The 20,049-nt window shown below is 56.0% G+C and overlaps 2 protein-coding genes across 2 annotated transcripts in view; one reads left to right on the top strand and one right to left on the bottom strand.

Annotated features, from left to right (window-relative positions):
• ATP6V0D1 (ATPase H+ transporting V0 subunit d1) overlaps window positions 1–1,799 on the top strand; it is a 33,743-nt gene extending 31,944 nt beyond the window's left edge. The window contains exon 8 of the mRNA XM_014269708.2: window positions 458–1,799. Coding sequence (XP_014125183.1) covers window positions 458–619 — 162 coding nt within the window. The 3' untranslated portion in view covers window positions 620–1,799. The remainder of the gene's footprint in view (window positions 1–457) is intronic.
• Window positions 1,219–19,808, bottom strand: HSD11B2 (hydroxysteroid 11-beta dehydrogenase 2). The gene is made up of 5 exons (XM_074550917.1): window positions 19,123–19,808; window positions 4,929–5,141; window positions 4,483–4,668; window positions 3,744–3,881; window positions 1,219–3,268 (listed from the first exon to the last, which is right to left on the bottom strand). Exons 1-5 carry the CDS (start codon window positions 19,706–19,708, stop codon window positions 2,907–2,909), a joined length of 1,485 nt encoding a protein of 494 aa, XP_074407018.1. The 5' UTR covers window positions 19,709–19,808; the 3' UTR covers window positions 1,219–2,906.
• Window positions 19,809–20,049: the final 241 nt, after the last annotated feature.

Genomic DNA, 20,049 nt, shown 5'->3' with positions numbered 1-20,049 from the left:
TACTGCCCTGTCAGCAGCGCTGTGGATGAACAGGATTTGGGGGAAGGAGAAGCATGCTTGCCCTCTGCTCCTGCATGAGAATGGGGGCTGGCATAGTGCTTGGCCTGTTGTCTAACCCAGACAGATTCCAGCAGTGTGAGGAGGCATGTTTGGGGCTGCTAATGGATATTTGGTCCGTCAATAGCAAAACCAGAGTGTAATTACGTGGAAAATAAGGACTTTTTATGGTACCTGAGTTATAAATATTTCCCCCTTCAAATGTCAGTCTGTCCTGAGCCATGTGCTATAGGTTAGACCTGTCCCAGGGACCTAGAGAGATGCAGAGCAGGATACCTGTGCAGGGCCTTCCAGCCTGCTGGGAAGTCATGGGTCCTTCCAAGCAGCTCCATGCTTGCCTTGACCAACTCCTCCTATCTGAGGTGAACAAATGACTTGTCCTCCTCTGGGCTTTCCCCAGGTAAAGCTGAACAAGCTGGCCTTCCTCAACCAATTCCACTTTGGAGTCTTCTACGCCTTCGTGAAGCTGAAGGAGCAGGAGTGCCGCAACATCGTGTGGATCGCAGAGTGCATCGCCCAGCGGCACAGGACCAAGATCGACAACTACATTCCCATCTTCTAACTCTGCTCTGCTCCTGTCCAACCCTCCCACCCCTGGAGTCTGGACAGATCCCTTACTCCCTGAATTGTCCCATGCCCAGACTCCAGGGATGTCCAATCTGTGGAACTGGATCAAATGAGGAAACTGTACAGTTGCTAGTTAAATTATTCAAAAGCTGGAGTTGTGTGTGCTGTGAGATGTCCAGAGGGACCAGTGGTCCAGGCTTAGCCCTGTGCAGCAGGAGGGTCTCCTGTTGTGTATGCAGTAGTCACAGTGTTCCTGTACTAATTGCTGTGTGTGCTTATGCTCATAGAGCTGCGGGGGCTGCCTCTGAGAGAGTTCCACTGCTGCAGAGGAATGGGTCAGGTCTGCCATGGCTGGGGGGCCCTCTGTCAGTGCTCTGCACGTCTCCTACTCAGTGTTGTTCCTGTGAGATGTAGTTAGACTGTGGTTTGTAGCGTACCCCATGCTGCTGTGCAATCCCTGCATCCCCTTGTAGTGAACCCTGACCTGGGAGAGACAAGCAGCCCTGGCCAGGACTGGAATGGAGCCTGTGGGAATGTGAGGGCAGAGCCAGAGTGCTTGTGGAGCACAGTCCTCCCACTCTGGCAGTGTTTGCACTCATGCAGCCTCACTGTGTCTGCACATTCAGCTCTCATCAGTCTCCCTGCCCTGGACAGGGCTCCATAAGCTGGCTGAGCTCCTTCCTCAGAGCTGTGCAGACCCACAGCTTGCAGTTTACTGACACAACAATGCAAGAGCTGGGGCTCTTCTGGGCTCTGCAGATGGTGGGGGACCCCTGCACCTCTCTAGGGTAGACATCCAGGCTTCTCCCCTGCAGAGGGTGGATTGGCACTACCATGGAGCTGGCCAGGGGACAGAGCAGCCTTAGTCACCCTGGTGGGGGCAGGGATGTCCCAGGCCCTGCCTGTCTGTGGTCTAGGGTGGGAGCCAAGCCCTGAGCATGGTGTGGCAGTCCTGCTCTTTGCTGCTGTGTTCTGGCTAGCTCCTACTTGCACTTGAGTTCTGGGAAATGTGCAATGGCAGCAGACAAACCTTGCTGGAGGGAAACACGCTGGATGCTGCTGGGAGGAAGGATCAATGGAGAGTGGCTCTGTCCCAGCTTGTGCTGTGGTCACCTCTGCAGCTTGTTTTCCTGTGATCCCCTCCTCTCTACACCAATAAATATCTGCCTACTGCACTGTGCTCTCCTGCTTACTTGGGCACCTGCTCCCATAGCCCCAGGTGGAGCCTCCATCAGTCACAGGGAATCTGGTAGTTGTGGTGGTGGAGCCTGGTGTGGTTCCTGTGTGAGTTGGGACACTTGTTTGTACCACAGGCATCGTTGTGGTACCACCTCATGAGGCCCAGAGTACTCCCTCCAGCCCAAGCCAGGACAGTGCGTGTTCTGTGGGTGCAGCTGGCTGCTGAGCTAAGGGGTGCAGCCTTATGGGAATGGTCCATAAGGTGAGGGAGCTGCATGGTTTGTCCCTGGTGCCTGGGGCTGTCCACATGGGCCACTGTCACCGCTGCCATCCTTGCCCCAGCAGGGCCACAGAGTCGGAGCAAAGCAAAAGAAAGCTTTTGGCATAGGGCTGGGGAGGAGCAGGAAACAGGCACAAATCCCTCCTGGCAGGCTCAGCCCTTTTCTGGGAGTACCTGTGGCACCTGCTGCTGCATGTGAGGCTCCTGCCACAGTGCTCAGTGCGGTGCCAGCCATGACCCAGCTTAGCTCTGCCCACAGGCTGGGCATCCCTGAACAGCACTGCAGCACTGCACTGTGGAAGGAGACAGCCAGAGCCTGCTGGAATATCAAGAATGGATTTATTTAAAAAGTGACAATCACATAGTTCATCTCATGAAGAGCTCTGCAGCACTGGCAGCCTGGTCTTGGCCCCTGCACTCGTCAGGAGTGTGTGGAGTGTGTAATGAGTGGCAGGGAGGCAGCGGCCACAGGGTCCCAGCCCTGACCCAGCCAAGAGGGGTTGGAGACAAACAGCTCTGAGAGCAGTAAGGAAGGTGGTGGGTAGCTGAGGAGGTACATCCCAGCCTGTGGTGCAGAGCTGCTGAGTCAGGCAGGGATGGGCCTCTTGGACGGTACATGGTTAGAAAAAATACAAAACCAAGGTCTCTAGAAAATGTTGATTCTTGCACAATAGAAAATAGATCTACCTGATTTTGGAAAGAAATTTGGTTTTAAACGTCTAGTGCTGATTGTTCCCCCCAGGGTGCAGGAGGGTGGTGCCTTTGGCTCTGCATGCGCTCAGGGGCCTGGAGAGCCCTGGAGAAGGCCCTGGGCAGGCCCAGGTCAGGCCTTCTTCACATCCTTGTGGTGCTCTCGCCGCAGGGCTCGGGGCAGCTTGGGGTTGATGAAGAATCCTTTCAAGAACAAGTCTCGGACAAAGTAGGGCAGGTAGCGGTGTATGAAATACATGATCCCAAGGCCCTGCCCTGGGTAGTAGCGCACGGCTGGGTTGGCAGCCAGAAGCCCCTCTGTGATGCTGTTCACCACCGCACTGAGGTCCTCCACCGCCACCTTCATGAACTGGATGAACTGCTGGTTGATCTCCTCCACATAGTCCTCACCATAGGCCTGCAGCAGCTCCTGGGGCAGGCTGGCCAACAGCTGCTGCTTGTGCAGGTTCCAGAAGGCAGGGTCACACGTTGTCCCTGCAAGGAAACAGTCCCTATGAGCTGTGTGGGTTCCCCCACTCCAGCCCCCTTGCCATGGGTGCCAGCAGCCCCAGTCACCTTCCAGCCTCACAGGAAGGTCCAGCTGAGACCCTGGCAAGGACTGCCATGAGGGAGGTGCAGTAGTAGCACCATAGTGGCTCTTGCTAGCCTGAGACTGGACCAGGGGTCTTGGACCCTGCCTGCAGTGGAGATGCTGCTGTCATAAACGTGACTGAGCTGCTTTGACCAGTCCTAGTGGTATGGACTGGTCAAGGACTTGATCCTGATGCTGTTTCAATCCATCAAGAGCCCAACGGCCACAGGATAGCCACTGTCCCTGTATGGCTGGAGATGCTCAGAAGCTGCATGCTTGCACTACCAACTGCTCATCCCATTGCTCCATTTTCTGCCTCCCTGGGCTACTTGTCCTTTGCTCACAGGCACAGACAGGAGCACGCACTGACCCTCTTACCTGTTTTGTAGTATCCAGGCAGGATGAGGCTGACTTTGATGCCCCAGGGCTGGAGCTCGCTGCGGAAGGTGTCCATGACCAGGCTGAGGGCTGCCTTCGAGGCCCCGTAGGCTGCCAGGCAGGGGAAGGGCATGTCACCTGGCAGGAGTGAAAGAATGAGTGAGCCAGTGCTCCAGCAGGGACAGAGGGGAGTGGGGGGAAAGGGCAGGGCTTGTGTAGGGCTGTGTTCCTGGCCCCTGCTTAAGGAAATGGCTTAGGGTTTGTTTTGCTGACAAAACAACTGAAAATAGCTTCAAATTAATATTTTAATGGGGGAAAAAAAAAAAGTGGTGAGGGAAGAGGAAATTGATTTTGCTCCCTGTCCAGCTAAAGCTTGGGAATGTCATCCCCAATGGAGGATTAGAGTGTTTTAATGGGCAAAAAAAAGGGCAGGGGAAAGGAAGTTGATTTTCCCACCCTGGCTGGGGCTGTCATCCCCAATGGAGGCACATGACAGCTGGTCTTGGGTTGCCCATGCTGCCTGTGACCAGGCTGACTGTCCCCAGCCCCCATGTCTCCTTGTGTTGGTGGCTGCTGTGGGGTTCAGCAGTGCTGCCAGCTCATCCTAGATATTCCTGGAGCCAGCTGGCTGAGAAGGTTGGAGTGCCTGGGGGTGGGAATTGCACCACACCATGGGGATGCTCAAGCCGTGCCTGGGCTGAGGGTGCTGGGGGTGCTACACTGGAGGGAGGCTGCTCACCTGCAGGGCTGCTCACGGTGACAATGCGGCCACCAGCGGAGCGGAGCAGGGGCAGCAGCCCCTTGGTGAGCTCCAGGGAGCCAAAGAAGTTCACCTCCATGCAGGTGCGGAACTTGCCCAGCGGCGAGAGCTCAGCGTCAGCGATGGTGTCATTGAACCCAGCGTTGTTCACCAGGCCCCAGAGTCCTGTGGGAATGGGATGCTTGAAGAGGTGACCTGAATGGGAAAGCCCCACCCTGGGATTTCCAGCTGCTCCCCAGGCTGATGGGGGTCCTGCAGGGGAATTGTAGGGTGCCCCAGGACAAGAGAGCTTGGCAACGGCTGTTGGCACAGGGACGCAGCCCCCCGTGGAGACACATGGAGGTTTGCCACTGCCATGCTGGCTGCAGGCTGAGGTCCCAGGGAGTTCTGTGGGGTTCTGTGAGGTTGCCAAAGGCAACTCCTACCTGTGCTGTTGGTGTGGGCCTGGATATGCTGTAGGACACGCTGGATGTCCTCTGTCTTGGTCAGGTCCATCTGCAGCAGCGTCAGCCTCGACGAGCAGCTTTGGCGCAGCTCCTGGGCACCAGGACTCTGCAGGTCCAGCACGCTGGCAAACACCCGAAAGCCCATGATGTCCAAGTGCCTGGCTGTTGCCTGCCCAAAGCCCGAGTCACATCCTGAAAGAGATGGGAAGAGCCTTGCAGTGGCCAGTGACACCCACTGTCTGTCTCCAGCCTCCAAAGATGCCCTAGCTCTGCCTCTCCAACCCCAGGAACCAAGCATCCACCCCAGCATCAGTTTTCCTTGCCTGAGCTCCACACCCTGCTGTAGCTCCTGACTCACTAGGATGTGACCTTGCCCTGGGGCATTTGGAGGTCATGGAGCTGCTCTGTTTTCTCTCCCTTGCAGGAGGAAGAAAACACTCTCTTTATCTGCAGCCCCATCGTCCCCAGAGCTGCAGGCAAACCCACAGGCACCAGCAACGGCACGGAACAGCACAGAGTCCTGCAGCGATGCGGGGCCATCAGCCCTCAAAATAGCCTCTAAAAGCTCCATCAAGCACCATTCATAGCTGCCATAAGGCTCCGTGGGAGACTTTTGCCGAATGCCTTTCGCCTCCCAGCAAGTGATCAACAGGCAGAGGACCTCTTTGCCTGGCTGAGGCATGAGGGAATTAAAAAGGGTGAGGGAAAAAAAAAAAGATTGTCCTCTGCTCCTGCTACCCTTCATCCTTCAAGGGAGCATCCAAACGGGATGGACCCCTCGAAGAGTACTGGCGCTCCATGCCCGGTCCCAGCCTCATTTCCTCCATCCCTGCTCAAACAGAGGCACCACAGGTGACACTGGCACCTGCAAAGCCACCATCGGGGTGGCTGGGAGACAGCCCGGGCGGGAGCTGGCTGTTGCAGAGCGGTGACAAGGCCAGTGGCCAGGGTGGAGCGGCCAGGATGCAAACAAACAGCAGCAGCAAGGTACAGGCTGTTCCCGGGGCCGATGGCAGCACTGATAGCTCGGGGAGTCTGTGCCACAACCGCTGCCCAGTCACATTAACCATTAACAGGAGAGCGCTGCAGGGGCAGCCCCATGGCCCTGTACCCTCCTGCCCTGCACCTTTGGGTGCTTGTGGGGACATCCTGAAAACCGACCCTGTGTGGCACCTGGAGCCACCCCGGGTGGACACCACAGTGGCCCTGGGGACTATTACCTCATGAGATTCAGCAACCCTCCACCAGCCTTTGGGGGTGAGAGGTGGGCACAGGGACTGGCTGCCTCACTCTTCCACACCCCCAGGTGGGATCAGGCACAGCTCTTGGGGTGCCAGCTAAGCATCAGTTCAGTGTCTCTGTCCCAGTTCCCAGCTCAGTTTTACTCCGTTGCTGCGTCAGAAACCTGTAATTAAACCTCTGGCCAGAGGCCAGAATGATAACACAGCCCAGAGGTGCTCAGTTGGCAGGAAGGGGCTGCAGGGGCCTCCCTTTCCCACACAACACCCCACACTCATCATGGATGTGTGCCAGGTTGGCTCAGCATCACCCCAGCATTGTCCCAGGCATTGCCCCAGCATCACCCCCAGAACCCTGGTCCGCAGGGCATGCTGAAGGTACAGCAGATCCACCTCTCCCCTCCCTAGGAGCAGTGCATACTGCCAGCAGACAAACAGATAAGGTGCATTTCACCTTTCCAAGCAGTGCAGGAGAAAACTGCAATAAAGATAAGGTTTAAAAATAAAAGTTCTCGTGGCCGCAGCCTCACCATGACGCAGCTGACAGGAGGGTTACCTGCATTGCTCCCATGCAGCTGGCAAGAAAAGCTTCCAGTCCAAACATGAAGCTTTCTATCACCACGTAACTCTCAAAACCCCGGGAAACATCCCAAAAAACTGAGCCAGGTTTGCTGGCTTCTTATGGGCAAGTCTGGCAAGGAGGTAGCAAACACAGCCACATGCTGTCCAAGTCAGGCAGGGTTTGTTTTGCCTTAGAGGAGCAGGGCAGTCAGAGGGTTTGTTTCGGAAGTTCTAATTTATTCACACACATACCAAATAAAAAAACTCCTGGGAGGCTGGCCGGAGGCCCAAGGCCAGGAGGGTGAGGATGCTCTGGTGTTATTTAAGGTCTTCGCTGCTGCTCAGCTTCCCATCCGCTGTGCTCAGGCATGGCCAAGAGTGCAGGGAGGGACAATGAACCCCCTGGGCCCATAACACGTGGCCCCAAAGCATGGCAGCTTTCCCAGGGCCATGTTCACTCCCCATGGCCACCAGCACATGAGCTGCTGGCCACGCCGGAGCTGGCACAGGAGCCATTGCCGCTGGCCCGGCCCCGCCGGGAGTGCTGGAGCCGTGCAGTCTGTGCAGCCCAGCAAGGCTGGCGCTGGGCTCGCTGCCCTCCCAGGATGCTGCATCACGAGGAGATGCCGGCGCCAGTTCCCCCCGCCCCAGCTCCCAGCTTGCCAGCTGGTTTCACAGTCCTGCTGGAGGGAGGGACGTGGTCAGATCAAGCACAGGAGCCCAGCACTGGGAGCGCAGCAGAGGAGAGCAGGTACCTTGAAGCCTCCTGCATCACATCCCCACGGACCCTGGGCCAGCAGACAGAGGCTTTTGCTGCAGCAGGAGCAGAGCAAAACCTGAGTTCAGGTTGCAAAATCCAGCAGCCCTGCACAGGCTCAGCAAGCCGGGACAAACTCCTGCACCAGGGGCTGGCCGGACATTTTCCAGAGCAGCGGGTCAGCAGCAATTCCTGAGAACTTTACAAAAGCTGCAGCCACTTCAGCGGCTCCCCAAAGAGTGAGAGATGCAAGCCTCCACTAGAATTTTGGCATGACAAGCCCCAATTTTACTTATCTTGAGCAAGCAAAAAGGTTTGGCCTCCGGCATCATCATAAGGGGTGCCCTCCTACCCACTCGGGGAGGGAAAGAGGACTGACACCACAGCATCTTGCATCATTGTCCAGAGCTGCTCCTCACGGTGACAGCAGAGCCACCGCCGGGGCTGAGCTGTGCCAGCTGGGCAGCTCCCAGCCAGCCCGCAGCGCTCGCCTTCCTCACTCCAGGAGCCGGCCGGAGCTGCAGTCCCAGTTTGGTGCGGACACATTTCTTTCAGGTGAGTCAGGCATGGCACACTCTGACATTCTGCTGTCTCAGGTATTCACCCTGCTCTCCTGCACCAGCACCAAGGCCACCATACACAGACATGCTCAAAATTAGTGCTACAGTTTTCTGATTGGAGCAGAGAGGGTCAGTAACACAGCTGTGACCCGGGAGCTGCTGAACCACAACCACCTGCCTGCCCCTGCCCCCACTGCTGGCACGGTACGTGATGGAGGGCTGGCAGCACAGGTCTGCAGTGCTCACCCCAGCACAACCTAGGAGTGACTTTCCTTCCCAAACTGTGAGCTGAGAGTCCCCATCCATGAGCCATGAGCTGTGCAGGCTCATTCTGGAGCTTTGGAATTGCAAGCTGGGCACCTTAAGCCGAGTTACAAGCCAAGCTTCTTCATCCCCAAGCCATGAACTGTGTACATCCTCAGCCTCATCCCTGAGCCATAAACTGAGCACCCTCATCTCTGAACCAGAAGTTGTGCATCCTTATGACTTCTGTATCCTGAACCATGCACAACCTGTGAGGACCAACGAAAACTTAAGCAGTGAGAATCACAGCTTGGCTAAAGAATTCCCATGTGCCTGCAAAACTGCCCAGAGCCCGTTGGGTACAGTGGGCAGCTCCCTGGATCTGGTCTCTCCACAGCCACCCCAGCTGAGGACCCTGGTGTGGATGCTGAAGAGGGGTTGCCCCAGGGCTGAGCACCCTTGTGATGGACCAGCTCCCCCATGGTCACCCTAGCAGTGTGGTCAGTCAGCAGCCCTAGGGGCTGTGCCCCAGGCACCTGGCAGCAGGACAGCTAGAGGCATCCCTTGAGGATACTTCATCTTCTACCAACTGGGAGCTTACCAGCTGAGTTGGGCATTCAGAAGGACATCATCCCCTCCACCCCCATCAGCTCTGCAGGCCCTTGCCTGGGTGCCCCCTGCTGCTCGTCAAATCCCAGGACATCAATCCCCCCTCCCCAAAGAGCTTTAGGGCTGTGTGTCCCACCACCCTGTCCAAGAGGCCTTGCCAAGGTGGAGCTGTCACCAGGCTCAAGGACACCATCAACCGGGCTCCAAGGCCGAATGATTAGCATGCTGAGCCACTTGTTTCCATGGGCTCAAGCTCAGACCCTGCCTGGGATGCCAAGCTAAATGTGGCCTTCTGGCTCTGACAGGATTCACTGCCATCATGGATCCATGGATTCTCTGGGCACAGTATGGGATTTAGCAGCACTGAGGGAGGCTCAGCTGGGTGCCTGAGCAGGCACTGATCCCAACTCAGCTGTTTGTCTCAGGTCCATCATGGGAGTGTGACCACCTCATGGGTGCAGAAGCACAGGACAAGGTGGCACCAGCTGGGGATGGTGCCATCAGAGGGGATGGCAGTCCCCCAGAGGAACCCAAGGAGGAGATCTTTGCACAGTGCAGGTCCAGGCATGATAAAATGCCCAGCAAAATCTTGTGTGGGCAGGACAAGGCCCAGTGGCCAACACCTTCCGGATGCTCACACATTTGGAGCAAGGAGTGATAAAGGGGTGATGTCAGCCCTGGGCAAGAGGGAGCAAATTCTTGGCAGGGCACAGGAGAGGGAGGGGAAGGCAGGGGCACCTGTCCCCACAGCAGCTGGGTCACCACAGCCATGCACTAGCCCTGGCTCCCCAGCCAGGCATGAGCCACCATCTGCCCACACCCAAGGTAATTCTGTGGGAGTGGGCCTGGAAAGGGGCACCCACAGCCCCCAACCCATGCAGTGTCATCACTGTTCACAGGAAACACCACCCCAGCCACTGGCTTGCATGGCATGCCATGTCCCCATTCCCTGGGAGCAGCCCTCGTGCCCAAGCACAGACAGACAGGGCTGGGGTGGCAGCAGGCCTGGTGATGTTACTGCTGGTCCTCAGCACTGGGGTTCAGGAAGCCACAAGCCTAATTAAATTAAGTTAAAGCCAGAAGATACCTTTAGGGATGACCCAAATCCCATCCCCAAATCCCTAGTGAGTGGATAATGCAGGAGCCCCCCACCCAAGCAGCCTGGCTGTGCATCCCTGCAAAGCCTCAGCCTCCTTCCTGAGCAGGACCTGAGCCAAGGGGGGCTCACACTGCCCCTGCTCCCCTAGGACCACCCCCCTGTGCGACACAGTCGGCACAGGCATTGCTGATGGCAGGATAGACACATCCCTCCAACAGGTCCTGTGGGTCAGACCAGGGGTCAGACAAACCCTCAGCCCCACAGGGAGACTCATGACAGAAGGCAGAGCTCAGAATGCCCATGGCAGGGGGTACATGGGTGACCCACCCCTCCGTGTGCGGGGACAGAGCCAGATGGTGTGAATTACAATGGATTAGCCAAGTGTTCCTGGGGCCTCACAGTCATCACCTCCACCCGGGAAGTTATCTCCCACTTAACAAAGAGAAGGGGGGAAATGTGATTTTCTGCCTAGACAACCAACACAACCAGACAGGGATGACGTGGAGCCCCCAGGCCAGTGTGAATGCACCCATAGCTTCTGGATTAAAGGCCATTTCTCAGGAGCTTTACTGGTGCATCCATGCTGGGGACTGATTGCACAAAAGCAGCTGGGCAACAAGAAAAGTGTCAGGGGCCACAGCCCTCCTCATCGCTGTCACTAAAAGCCACCCAGACGCCTTCTCCCCCACCAAAGCTGTGAGCAGCAGATGCTGCTTGCCACCAGTGGGGCTCATGAACACAGGAGCTTGTTGGTGCCCTGGGACAGCAGGACAGGAACGAGCCCGGCCACCCCCTGCAATGCAAGGCCCGTGCCGGCGGGGATGCTCAGAGAGGCTGGGACCCAGGAATGAACCCAGCCCTGGCGTGGCAGTGGCGCTGCTCGGTGAGCAGTGACCCTGGGCTCACAGGCTGGCGGGGGTGGGGGGAGGAAGTGCCACCCCCAGCCTTGCTGTGACACTTCGCAGAAAGAGAGCACAGGAATTTCCTAGAAGCAGCCGCTCACCGCACACCGGGGCTGGATGGCATCTTCCGGCAGCTGCTGTCTCCAGCAAGGGGAGATCCTCTCCCCAAAGGGAGCAGTGAGACTCTCACAGCCAAGAATTTCATCTTGCAGCAGGCAGGGATACACAAGAGAAGTCATAAGTACAGACTTCACCTGGCACAGGCTGTACGTGAGAGCTAATCTGGGATGGATGGATGGCCCTCCAAGGGGAAGTTGTGAAGAGCTATGGTGATAGCTGGGTTAATAATCACCCTCAAAGGGAACATGGTGAACTGGAACATGGAGCTGACAAAGCCTCGAAAGCCATCCATCAGGAAGAGCTGTCGCTGGGAAGGACACCCATGGCCCAGAGACAACTCGACCAGATCACTCAGGATCAAGTGCCACTCAAGATCAGTGCCAATGGCAAGCTGGCACTGGTGACACATCCACCTGGGCTCTTGGAGAGAGAGACTGGGTAAGAAACAGGCTGGGAAGCCAGAAAGCTCCACTGGCTCTCTGTAATATCTGGAGATGCTCCTGGGGAATAAGGTGGTGGCAATAAAGCCATGGCTGGGGCACCTGCTGGAGGGCACCTCTAGTCTGCAAAAGGGCTCTCCAGGGACTCCCAGCAGGCCAGAGAACCAGCAGCCAAGCCCCATATCCATCCCTCTTATGTGCTAGCAAGCAAAGAGAGGCATTAGGTCATGCCTAAGTTCTGCTACAGGCAGGGCTAATCCATCCACAGGCAGCTGAAGGGAAGAACAACTCTTCTACATGGACCACCATGAGCCATCACCACCCAGGGACATCTCAGGGTAGGTGTTTTTAGCCAGGACAGCAAAGCACCACAGCCATGGCATGACCAGGAGAACCTCTAACCACGTGGTGGGACAAATCAGCTGTGGGAGAACTTTGAAGTGCCACCCACACAGCACTGTGGGCAAGTCACAAGTGATGCCAGCAGGGACAAAGCCATGCTGGGACAGTGCTGACCAAAGCACTGTCAGAGCAAGCCCAGGGGATCACCATGTTAAGCATCTCAGAGTTTGCAGCACCCCAATAAGGCTACAGCAGTTTTAATGGAGCACTAGGGGTGATATTTAGGGGTATTTTGGTGATGAGATATTTCTTTGCTTGTAGGGTGCCAGCTCATCACTCTCCTTGTCACAAGAGTAAACTCCCACCTCATGCCACAATCCCAAGCAAGCAGAAGTGGTGCAAGCCCTGCCCATTCCCACATCATGATGGTCTCTACAGCTGCACCAACTATTTTCTTTTGCAGCTTCCAGATCCATGTGAAGCGGGGGACTTTTTTTTTTTTTTTTTAGAAACAGAGCAAAACACTTGAGCAAACACCAACTGAGCTTCTGCCAAACAGCTTTTGAAATACACTGAGCTGTTCAAGCCCCCAGGCTCAGAGCTGTGCCTCATGACATCCTCAACCCACCTGCCCTTTCCATACACAGCTCAAGTGTATGGAAAGGGCAGGTGTCCTCTCCTTACTCTTCATCTGCAGCTCTAACCAGCTCTTCAGAGTAAGAGTTTGAGTATCATAAGGCTACTTTGGTGCATTTTCCCCAAAATACATCAAGGTGGCCCTCCAGGCTGATGTGCTTGGACATAGCTGTGCTGATCCAGGCAATGCCAGGGCAGCACCCACACATGCCCTTCAGCTTAGGCAGAGCCCAGCACAACAGCTGAAAGAGTGGGACAGAATTCATCCTGGGATGGCTGCACATCCCAGGTTGGAGCTTATCCCCACCTGGACCCTAGAGAGGAACAAACATTGGTCTCAGTGGGTTACTCATGACAGGATGAGGCCCTTGTAACCCAGAGAAGCTGCAGCTGCCCCATCCCTGAAAATGTTCAAGGCAAGGTGGGATGTGGCTTGGAGCAACCTGGTCTAGTAGAAGGTGTCCCTGCCCATGGCAGGGGGGTTGGAACAAGATCGTCTTTAAAGTTTATTTCAATCCAAACCATTCTTCTTCTATGCTTCTATGAATCTGAGAGGCCAGACTTTCAGAGCTGCCACAGAAGACATCAGGGCAGGTACCTGAGCTTTCCAGCCCATCCCTTCTCTCTGTTCCCAGCCTGCCTGGGAGTCACTCGCCATCTGGCTCCACAGGGTCAGCCACCCAACAAGAGGAAGTGCTGCCGCAAAGCCTGTAAAGCCAAAAACTGCTTTTCAAGATTACAGCCTCAGAGCCAGCAAATCCCAGGACAGCGCCATGTGTGACAGGGAAGCCAGCTCCCGAGGGGAAAGCTGATAAAGCTCAGGGGCTGGCAGCTCTCCAGGGGAGAAGGAAGCAGAAGTGATACGTTGCACATACAAGCTGAGACAGAAGAATGGGAGATGGTGGATATACCACAGCCACTGAGGGGAGCAGGAAAGGAGGTAACAGGCACATGCTGTTAAGAAGAGAAGCTCCTAAACTATACCTGTAGCAACATACTGACAGCATGAGGGCAGTTTTTCCACCTTATCATAGAAAATTTGAGCATTTTCCACCTTAGTATAGAACAGTTAGGTTGGAAAGGACCTTATAGGGTCATCCAATTCCAGCACCCCTGCCATGGGCAGGGCCACCTTCCACTAGCCCAGATTGCTCCAAGCCCCATCCATCCTGGCCTTGGAGGCTCCACAGGAGTACCTCAGATCTGAGATGACAGGAGGGACATGAGGAGGTGAAGAGGTACAAAAGCCCCACAGCCTTTCCTCCTCAGGAAATAAAATAAGCCCCTCCAGCTGGAGTTTTAGACCAGCACTGAAAGAAGACTATGGGGAGAAGGCAAGGATTTGGTGGAAACACCTTGAAGTGCCCCCTCAAACAAAACCCTGGCTGGGCAAGTCCACCAACCCTGTGCTGTGCTCCCAGCAGTAAAAGCAGCAACTGGCTCTTCTGTAACCAGATCCTGGCTTGAGGGGAGCTAGACTCAACAGTGGGTAACCCAATCCCAGACCTCATTAAAAATGTGCTGCTCATTGGACTAGAGGGCAGCAACTGCCTACACTTCTCTCCTCCCGAAAGCATCCGTTCCCATCTGACAATCTCATTTCAGCAGGGAAGTCTTTGCTTTGTTGCTCTCATGTCCCCACATAACCCTGAGGTTAATCAAGCCAGCTTGGGTTTCTCTACCAACTCCAGTCTCCCACAGTATGAAACCTCAGTGCGTTTTTCCTCCTAATTAGCTGTGCTCATCATTTTTGGTTAACGGTGCTAAAAACTCCCACCTCAACAGGTCTGTGTCATTAGTAGGCTTCTAAAGTGCTTATTTTATAGATAAGTGAGAAAAAGCCAAGCATATCTATCCACATGCCTGTGGTGAGCAGGGGTAGGTATCTATTTCTGAAGAAACCTCACGTGGGAAAGAAGAATCCTAAATCCATGGAGGGCTGCTGACAAAGCGGGGGGAGAGCTTCAGCCCTGCAGATAGAGGCAGAAAAAACAGCTTTCCTGCTCTGTTCCCAAAAGCCAGCAGCAAACCCTATAACTAGAGTTAAATGTTGCCTTTTTTTTTTTTTTAATTTTTTTTTTAACTGCAAGCATACCAGGAATTGCTTGTACACCAGGGCTGGAGTTTGGGTGTTTGATTTTGGTCCTGTCCCACCCCTCAGCTTGGAGGCAGCAGCTGCCTCTGCTGTTAATTTTTAATGGATTCTGGAAAAATTAGAGCAATTTCAGGGAATAGGCTGATTTTCAGCTTTCACTTATAGAATCACAGAATGGTTTGGTTTGGCAAGGACATGAAAGATCACCTGGTTCCAACCCCCTGCACTTAGGTTGGGGAAAGATCCCAGGTACCTCTGAGCTGGATCACTGGCTCCAGAAGCAGAGTGAAAGTCACCTATGGAGAGCTGCAGCACCTTTGCACAAAGCATTTCTCACAGCAAGGCTGCAGGCAGGCTCAGCACCAAGCACAGGCTGTGAGTGTGCTCTGCAGGTGCTCTGGCCACGCCGTGGTGCAGAGGTGCCCATCCCAGAGCCAGCCCTGAATCCTTGACCCCGGCATTTCTCAGTCACCTTGTTTAGCTGGAAAATAGATCTAAGACAACATCAAAGTCCAGACTGCTTTTTTTACCACAGAAAGGGATTTACCTTCATGGCAGAAAGCAAGAGTCCCAACATCTGGATTGAATCACTCAGTCCTGCTGCAGCCAGCAGATGCTTCAACATCTGTGGAGTCCATGGGAAGCACTGCAGCACTGCAAGTTGCAAAGCCTCTGTTAACCTTGAACACGATCTGAAGCTCTGACCCATTTCAGATTGTTAATGGGCCATGCAATTGTAACAAGAACACTTCACCAGGAAAGCCACACTTTCCCTGCAGCCAGGAAGGAGGAGAGAGGAGGACAGGGCAGGTTTGGGTCTGGGCAGCCTGACCAACAACCAGTTTTGCTCACAGAGATGATTTGTTGGAAGACAGATCAATCTGCAGGTGCTCCTAGCTTCCTTCACAGGCTGCACCAAGGAAGAGCAAGGATACAAGAGACCCAGACTGCTTCTGTCAGGTGGCAATCCTGATGTTTGGGGTTATTGGAGAGCTAATTCAGGTACCACCATTATAGACAGAACAACAATTCACTATTTTCAACTTTCCATCCAAGCTGAAGCATATGAACCAATATCATAACTCCTGTCCTCCTCTGCTCTGGCAAAGCCCTGCAGGCAGGCAGACTCTCTGGGCTGATTTGCATTTGGTGCTTTTCAAGGATCTGCAGTAAATCGGGCAGTTGGCTACTGTCCAAAGAACCACCCCACACAGTCACACAAGGCAGAGCTACACAGCAGCAAGAGGCTCCTCCAGCTGCTCTGTGGAGCCCTGGGATGCTCCTGGCCATCCCTCCACCACCTCCAGGCATCCAGGTGTGTTGGATGGTTTCAACAGACTCACTGAATTCCACAGGTATCTGCTAAGATCACAGGAACCAAAGGATGTTGTAGGTTCATGTCTAAACTGACCCAGCCAAAGCCCAGCCTTGCACAAAGCACTGCCAGCCTGAATCTGGAGAGGCCAAGAAATGGCAGCTCATCATCTCCCTCCCTCACCTCCCTGTCCTGCTCCAGAGGCTGGACTGCTTTTTGTATCAATTCCCAGTGGGAAGCAGTATGGGATATAATAGTCCTCCTCTTTGTTCACACAGCTCTGAGGAGTCCAGTGGCCCTAAGAACACCCAGCAGTGCCATTTCACATTTGGGAAGGGGGATGCACACACAAACCAGCTGTTTGGTGTTTGGAGCCAGCAGCTCTCAGTGAGCCACTGCTCCCACTGGCCCAGAGGTGCCAGCCAGCAGCACCAGCACCCTGGAGTGCCCTGTCACACCCTTGGTGAGGGATGCCAGGTATTGGCTGCCTTGCAGCTTCCCCGTGCTGGATCAGGCTCTGGTCAGGCAGCTGCCCATGCCAACCCTGCCCACACTGCAGGTATGTTTGTACCTTGTGGTTTTCTGAGTTTGGCTAAAGCCTGTGCCAGGTGTGGGCTCATCTTTAAGGCAAGGGCAGGCTCAGGACAGCAAACCAAGGGAAGCATGGAGGTAGCTGCTGCCTCCCTCCCAGCCCAGGCCAAGCAGCTGATCTCTCCCCTCCTCATCCCCACCATCCTCCTGGGACTGACCTCTCCCAGCCCCTGGCTGCACAAGAGGGCATTCTCCTCCTCCCTGAAAACAGCTGTTACATCTCCTAGGAATACAGGATTAACACTTTCCTCACCCTCTACCCCCAGCCAGGCTGCATCCACCAGAGCCACGCTCCTGGAGCAGCTGGACCATTGGGATGCAGAACAAAAGCCCCAAGGTCACAACCCCAGCCCACAGCACTGCAGGGACTAGTGACCACTCACTTTGCTAGCCCAGGGGATGCCTCATGGGAAAGCACAGTATTCCTTGCTCCCCTCTAGCAGCAGGTAGCTGGCCATCCCTGCTCCAGCAAAACCCCAGTCCCATGTGCAACAGTCAAAATGCAGACCTGCAGCAGATGGGAAACGCCATAACTTTCCAGCCCCTGCTGCTACCACAGGGTCAGCAGCTTTGCTCTGCAGCAGCTCTACAGCTGCTCTGCTATTTTCCCACTGAGCTGCACAGTTAGTTTTCCTTCAATCCCTGCCACAATTAAGTTTTATTTAGCCAGTGATGTCCGAACAGCACATGGGGCTGGAGCATCACATGCGGAGCTCAACTTAGGGTTGTTCCTGGAGAGAGTGGGCAGCTGGAAGAGCTGAAACTCATCACCTGGGAGATAGAGCAGCACTGCAGCCACCTTAACGTGCCCCAGATAAGCATCACTGAACCTGCTGCAGGATTAAGACAGCGGCCAAGATGCGTATACAAGGAAATGATGCCCAAAGATTTTCAGGCTGAAACCTGCACTGCTCCATCAGAAGGGGACTTTGAGCCATTTCTCAGTTGATCTGCAAAGTCCAGCACAACACACAGCATGGCAGAAGTTCTGTCCCTGACCTCACACACCTTCAATGAGGCCCAGCATTGCCAGCATCATGCTTATGCTGCTCTCTCTGCCAGGCTTTGCTTCCCATTGGCAAGAGGAGGAAGGTCAGGCTGCCTTTCTCCCCGAGCTGATCCTTCCAGGCTGCTCCCACAGGAGACACGAGCAGCTACTCAATACCTAGTTGGCTGGAATTAATCCATAAAAGAATCAGGCTAATTACTATGCAAATGCTCAAGTGAGGGATGACATCCCCAGCAAAACAGCCCTCACATCTGCCCCTTGGCAGGCACTTGCCAGAGCAGCAGCACGGAAACGCCAGTCCCGCACCACGGGCTGCGCCTCGAACCTGTAAAACCACAAAGTATTTACAGCCAAGAGCAAACACATCAGAGCTGCAGAGGTGCCACCTCAATGCACTGGGGCAAGAACACCTTGTTCCAGTCACTGACTCACTAATTATATAGGCAATGCCAGGGAGCCAGGGCTGCCAGAGCTGGTGTGCCACAGGGCACCTGTGAGCGCATGGCTGTCAGACATCCTCCCCAGGCAGCCCTACCCTGCTGCAGCTTTGACCTTCACTCAGTTGAATCATTCATTCATCCACTGCCTTGCTCTTCTGATCTTCCTTCTCCAGAGGGAATTCCCTGCACTTCCTACTGCTGCTACAGGACCCTTCAAGCTGGAAGGGGAACCCAGGTCTTGCCTTAATTTTCTAGGAAACAAACAAACTCCCTTCTCCCGCTTCAGCGCCTCCAAGCCCAGCACAGACATCCCCACCAGGATGCAGGCTCCTGTCCTTGGGAGCACTGCCAAGGTCATGCCCAGAAGTTTCCCTCCCCTCTGCATCCACGAGGAGCCAGCAGCACCTTCCAGGCACACCTGGAGCAAAAACCACCCCAGCTCCAGCACTTCCTCCTCATCTCTCCACTGCCATTGCCTCACAGCAGTGCACTGCTGACCCTGGCTCTCATCCTGCAGTTCCACTGCCAGGAGGAAGGAGTGAGAAACCATGTATATACCGAGATATCCTAAAGAGCTTTAGCCAGCAAGCCAGAGCTATGCAAAACTTGGGAGCGTAGCACATTCTCTAAGGAGCTCAGGACCACAGAGAAGCTTTGGACCAGGCAGCCCAAAGAGGAGGCAGGCAGCAACTGGACAGCATTTCCCAAGGATACCCACACAGTGGAGGACCTTGTCGCCAGCAGCTCCCTGGATGGAGCTCTGGATGAAGCAGTGATGCTCAGCACTAGGTAGCCAGCCCTGTTGAAGCCTCTAGAGATACTATGAGAACGTTTCCAAGAACAAGTACAACTCCAGAGGGGAGGAAGGGAGGGGGAGAAGAGGAGAGGGAAGCCCTTGGACCAGCCGACGGGGTCCAAAGCCAGCTCTGTCCCATCTAATCTCAGGGCTTCCAGAGGAAGCAGCTCTCAGCATCATGCTGCAACTAGTGGTCAACACTCGAGGGGCCATTGCAACTCCCTGCTTCGCGGGGCAGATACAGCCTGGCCGGTTCTGCTTGGACGTGGAAGAGGATGAGGGATGTGCTGGCAGGGGTGGCTGGTCCCCAGCGGGACCCCACAGACAGCAGCGTCCTGCTGCCTGCGGGACACCCCACTCCGCTCCCCGCCGAGCCCAGGCGGTGCCGTCGGGGCGTCGAGGCCGTGTCCCCGCACTCACCTGTGACAAGGACGGCTCTGCCCGCCACCGGCAGCAGCCCGCGGGGCGCCGCCCGCCACAGCAGCAGCCCGGCGGCGGCGGCGGCCAGGGCCAGCCCCAGGGGCAGCGGCAGCCAGGCGCGGCACAGGCTCTGCAGCGCGGCCAGCAGCGCCAGCGGCAGCACCAGCCCCCGGCCCAGCGGCGGCCCCAGCCCCCGGCCCGGCCCCGGCGCCCGCCGCGCCGCCCGCAGCGCCAGGCTGCCGGCCAGAGCCGCCCACAGCGCGCCGTGCGCCCAGCGCTCCAGCCCCGGCTCCATCCCGGTCCCGATCCCGGGCCCGGCACGGCCCCGCCGCTGCCGCTCGCCCGCCCCGCCGCGCCCGTTTATAGCCGCCCGGCGGGGGAGCGGGGCGGGGCGGGACCGGCCGCCGCCAATGGGAGACGGGCGGGACGGGAGCGCCGGGCACCGGGAGCGCCGGGCACCGGCACCGGCAGCGGCGGCCGGGGAGGGGGGAAGGCGGAGCACCTTGGTAGCCACGGCTCGGCTCGGCTCGGCTCGGCTCGGCTCGGCTCGGCGCGGCGCGGTACTGCGAGGCACGGCTTGGGACATCGTGCTGCCTGGGTAGGCGCGGCTCGGCTCGGCACGGTTTGGCTTGGCTCAGTGCTGCTCAGGATGTTCTGCTGCCTAGGTAGGTGCGTTCAGTGTTGCTTAGTCTGGCATGGCTCAGCTCAGCTCAGCTAGGGTCATGATGGCACCCAAATAGATTCAGTTCAGCACAGCTTGGGGCATTTTGCCAGCTCAGTAGACATGGCTCATCTCGGTCAGCGCAGCTCAGCTCAGCTCAGCCCTGCTCAGGACATTTTGCCACCTAAGTAGGCACAACTCAGCTTGGTCCAGCTTGGCACAGCTCAGCTCAGAACAGCGCAGGACACCGTGCCACCTCAATTTGC

Source organism: Zonotrichia albicollis, chromosome 13 (assembly GCF_047830755.1).
Source record: "Zonotrichia albicollis isolate bZonAlb1 chromosome 13, bZonAlb1.hap1, whole genome shotgun sequence".
Taxonomy (NCBI): domain Eukaryota; kingdom Metazoa; phylum Chordata; class Aves; order Passeriformes; family Passerellidae; genus Zonotrichia; species Zonotrichia albicollis.
Note: the sequence above shows the minus strand (reverse complement) of the source record. Positions and strands in the feature narration are given on the sequence as shown.